Raw genomic sequence first — 5,000 nt, 5'->3', positions numbered from 1 at the left:
TATAATGATAATTGTGCTATGAATTTTTTCTTAAAATATTTATCATTGTTTATGCATATGCAGTCTTGGTCAGAGTTATTGGAATATTCCATACTTTTTGCAATCTCCTTTTGCCAAGATAACAACATAGAGTCTTCTTCTATAATGCCTTATGAGGTTGAAGAACACCTGATAAGAGATCAGAGACCATTCCTCCATACAGAATCACTCCAGATCCTTCAGATTCCCAAGTCCATGTTGATACACTCTCCTCTTTAGTTTTCTATAGGGTTCAGGACTGGAATGGTCATGGCAGAACCTTCATTTTGTTCTCAGAGACCCATTTTTGTTTTAAATTTGATGTTTGTTTTAGATCATTTTCCTGATGGAAGATCCAACCATGGCCCATAATAAGATTTCTAGCAGAAGCGGTCAGGTTTCAATTTTTTTTATCTGTTGTTATTTAATAGAATCCATGATGACATATATCTGAACAAGATGTCCAGGACCTCCAGCAGAAAAATAGGCTCACAACATTAAAGATACAGCAGTATATATATTAGGGGTGTAATGGTACATGTATTCGTCCCGAACCATCACGGTTCTGTGCATACAGTCAGACAACAAATGCAGTCGGTCAGAGTCGATCCACACTCCAATCCAGAAAGGGGCGTGTCAGTAATGCAACACTGTTTGCTAACCACCACAACAGGAAAAAGAGCAGAAGAGTTGATCTGTTAGGGCGATTTACATATGAATCGCAATTCTATCTTTTAATATTAATAGTGTTATTAATCAAAAATAAGCCGTGAACAAGATGCTTTGTCTTTGCGCTTCGGCTTTGTGTCTTTTTCACGGCTTATTTTTTTCCACCTCTCTCAGATGCATTCAATCCCGAATTCAGTTCTTTCACTGCTAATTGCGCTTACATGGTCAAATACACACACAGTTATGTCACATTTGTGCACATTTTTGTGGACTATTCACGTAAACAGTCTGTTATGTCCTATGTAAACATAAACAGTTAGGAGAAAATCTATTGTGTAACAGTATATTAGATCCGTGCATTTATTCTTAAAGGGACAGCAGCCTCATAAACTGTTGCCATCTATTTTATTAATGTTATTTAAAAATAAATCACTGCTTTTGACTGAATCACTTTTGTGTCTTTAATATGAATCAATTCATATTTAATTTATACAGTAAAGACTATACAGTGTTTTATTTATACATTTGATTATTCAATTTCTATAGTATTTCTTACTGCATGTTAAATAAACCTAGGCTACTGTAACTTAAAAACTTAGTTTATTTAATTTGTTTTTTTAATTTAATTTTGTATTTGTCCTATTTTTTGTCATTTGTTTCCTTGTTCATATCAAAATATAAAAAATATTTGTTAATATCAAAAATAATATAAAATTGCCTGCCTGTGCTGTACCAACTACCTCAGGGGGGACTAAATTCCACAAGGTCGAACAAACTTAATTTGCACTATTGTCTGTTCAAAATAAATTAAAAGAAACCTATCATTGTGGATTACTTGTTTGTTTTTTTGTTGTACCGTAACCGAACTCATATCAAACATGACCCCAAAACCGAGGTATGTACCAAACCGTGACTTCTGTGACCCCTAATATACACACACACACATATACATTTTTTTATTTTATTTATTTTACTTTTACGATAAATTAAAAGTAATTTGATATAAAATGACAATTAAATTAAAAAATATAACCTTGTATCAGGCATTAAGGAACGCTTAGCAAGCTAACAAATTAACAATGACAGTTGATTGCTTTAAAAACATCAGTCAGTCAGCTGGAAGGACAGTGACATAAAGATTGTTTATTAGATGTGCTCAACTCTCTTCTTGCAATGTTTTCTGATTCACTATTTACCCACTGTGCACCAGTCCTTTCACTGAGGTTTGCTTTCAGCAAAACAAAATCAATATCCTCCTAAAGTGTCTTATCTCTCTGTGCACACAAGGCTTTTAATAAGACAGCCACATTTTCATTTGTGGACGACATGGGGGGTTCATTTTTCATTTGCTTGTTCCCAGAGGACATGACCATTGACATGACCGTAATGGGGATGATCCGTTGTTTTGCTTGTGGATAAATTAAGGGCAATGTCGAAAGTGTTATTAGACACTACGGGGAAGCACACTCCCCATCTTTACACTGGTTATGTTAACGGATCTGAATCTACTGAACGCTAAACAGAGAGTGCGTCCAATTCCCAAGCAAACGAATTTTATGAACCAGTTCATTTTAGTGAATCAAAAACATACAGCATAACCAGTGTAGTCTAATTCCTGACGAATAACTCTTAAGGTGTGGTCACATTTACCGTTGTTAAGAATTTTTGCAGGCGAAATCCAGTCCATAGAATTCCATAGAAGATCTGGAATTTTCCGTGAGAGTGAAAGATTTCTCTATGCAGATTTTGCAACGGGTTCAAATTGGTTCATGTGAATTTGCTGCGCTGACAGACAGAAAGCTACTTGGTTTGAAAGTCACTTCTGTGTGAGCTGTGCTTCACACATCACTATTGACTAGGCACAATGTGACCGCACCTTTATGAGCTCATTCCTTGAATCAATCCGTCACAATCAGTTTAGTTTCAATCAAGGACGAATGACTCTTATGTGTTGATTTTTTTTTTTTTTTAGCTATATCATTGTAGTCCAATTCCCAAACGAACGAGTCTGTTCTTTTAGTGAATCAAACATATTATAACTGTGTGAGACTGAAATTGTGTAGTAGTTTGCCAAATCTTTCTTCCTTAAAAATACTAAAAGAATCATTAATAGTAGGATCATTACATGTAATCAGAACCAAAATCATTAAAATCTTTACAGTTCACATCTCTATTTCAGAAAGAGTGATTTTCAGGGCGGTCACACCTGTCAATTTCATTCGTAAAGTACAAGATATTATATTTATAATGTTAGAGAGGATGGGTCCCCAAGAAAGAGCAGAAACGACTGTCCTATCTCAGGGAAGATAATCTCTAATTGGGTCGAGCAACAGGGGACGGATGCTGTCGTTTCCAGGGCAACAAACTCCAGAGAGGAACAACTTGCTGCCAATTGAGAGAGGGTGTATATGGAGAATGGGCCTGTGTCAGCACTTTAACAGGGCTTAACAATCTTTTTATTGATTTGTCGTTCACAGAGCGCCCACCTGGCCATGATTGACACTCTGATGATGGCGTACACAGTGGAGACGGTGAGTGTGGAGAAGGTGATGGCCTGCATGCAGCAATACTCCACCGATTACCCAGACGGAGATGTGCCCTATGACACAGAGGATGCGGTCACCAGCTGGATGAATAAGGTATTTTTTTCTTATTTAAGTCCTAAACTTATCTATAATGCAATGCAAGTGCATTTGCTGTGCCTGGTCATTATCTTATAAAAACCTTTAACACAGACAGAGGATTGATTTGAATATTTCCTTATTGGCACGTATCATCTCTGAGGGCATCTTTAAGTGTATGTAATGGGATAACTTTTGTTTACATTCCCTTGCAGGCCAGCTGTACAGGCAGCCTAAATCAAGACACTACCACAAATGTACACACACACATGCTAAACAGACCGTGAGCAAACCATGAGGGACTGCAGGGAAATTTCTGTTCTGTTTGTTAAACATAAACAATGCAATATTTGAATATATACAACAAATCAACAAATATCTCAATTTAATAATGCAGTAATTAAACAATAATTTGGGGAAAACAATTTATATATATATATATATATATATATATATATATATATATATATTAGGGGTGTAACGGTACACAAAACTCATGGTAAGGTACGTACCTCGGTTTTGAAGTCACAGTTCGGTATGGTTTTCAGTACAGCAGGTGGGGAGAAAAATAAACATAAAATTGCCTTTTTTTATTATTAAACAGTGGTTTACTGAACAAATTGTGTTTTTGACTTTAAATATATTAAATTAAATTATTACTAAAAGAAGGATAAAAAAATTATCTCTGCTAATGCTATAAACTATGTAGGGAGCCCTTACTTGAACATTATGCTACTATAATATTAAAGGATAACAACTGAGCCCGAACTATCAACCTAAATTCAATTGCTTTTTATTTTTAAAAATCAGCACTCAAATAACAAATTGTAGTCCTATGCAGACATGTAAGCTGCACCTAAGGCAGTTTTTGCGTTAACTTCTAAATGTTTTTACTCCTATTCGTTTTTGAAATATAATCATTTCTACACAGTGGCTGTCATTTTCACAACAGATTTATTTAAACATACATTAAATAGTCTAATCAGGACATCACTAAAAGGTTAAGTAAAATATAATGATTATATAGGCTAATACAGTGCATATATTAAGCGAAAGAGTTCATTTCTCTAGCGAACTAACAAACTTTGGACACTGAATGGCTTTTCTGATGTAAATGCTACATGACATGCTATTGTTTACAAGCTTTCATTGATGTTTCAGTAAGTTGTACTGTATCTTTTAACATACCTTCAGATGTTCTTTCATGTTTATTCTTTAACTAGTATTAAAGAGGAAGAGATGATCGTGTTCACCCGCGCTTGCGCTGCCAGTTGTAGTGATGGGAAGTTCGGATCATTTTACCGACTCGGACTATTGAGTCTCGTTCAGCAAAATGAACGAATCTTTTTTCGAGTCATTTTGTTCATTTCGTTCATTTTAATGAAATGTAATTAAAATGTTACGTGTTATTTCCCCAACACATCTACTACTTACGCAAACGTTGATCACACTACAAACAATACAAAACTACAATGCTATAAGATACAGAAAAGATTAATTCATTCTTTACCTGGGTCTTCAGTTTATGATAAGCCGATTAAGCTCAACTCACCTCTTGTCTGACAAGTCTTCGGGTTTAAGTCATTCCTTAATCACGTGACAGCCCCATACGCTAAACCAATGCAATCTGAGCCGGAAAGAGAATTGATTAGTTCTTTTCATGAGTCTTTCGGGTTTTGAGTCATTCCTTAA

General features: G+C 35.2%; 1 protein-coding gene across 6 annotated transcripts in view; it reads left to right on the top strand.

The window, feature by feature from the left end:
- camsap2a (calmodulin regulated spectrin-associated protein family, member 2a) overlaps nt 1-5,000 on the top strand; it is a 46,617-nt gene that overhangs the window by 23,827 nt on the left and 17,790 nt on the right. For all 6 annotated transcript variants that reach the window (XM_048183107.1, XM_048183104.1, XM_048183109.1 and 3 more), the window contains exon 3: nt 3,165-3,326. In XM_048183107.1, coding sequence (XP_048039064.1) covers nt 3,165-3,326 — 162 coding nt within the window. The remainder of the gene's footprint in view (nt 1-3,164; nt 3,327-5,000) is intronic.

The sequence above is a fragment of the Megalobrama amblycephala genome, linkage group LG2 (assembly GCF_018812025.1).
Source record: "Megalobrama amblycephala isolate DHTTF-2021 linkage group LG2, ASM1881202v1, whole genome shotgun sequence".
Lineage (NCBI taxonomy): Eukaryota > Metazoa > Chordata > Actinopteri > Cypriniformes > Xenocyprididae > Megalobrama > Megalobrama amblycephala.
Note: the sequence above shows the minus strand (reverse complement) of the source record. Positions and strands in the feature narration are given on the sequence as shown.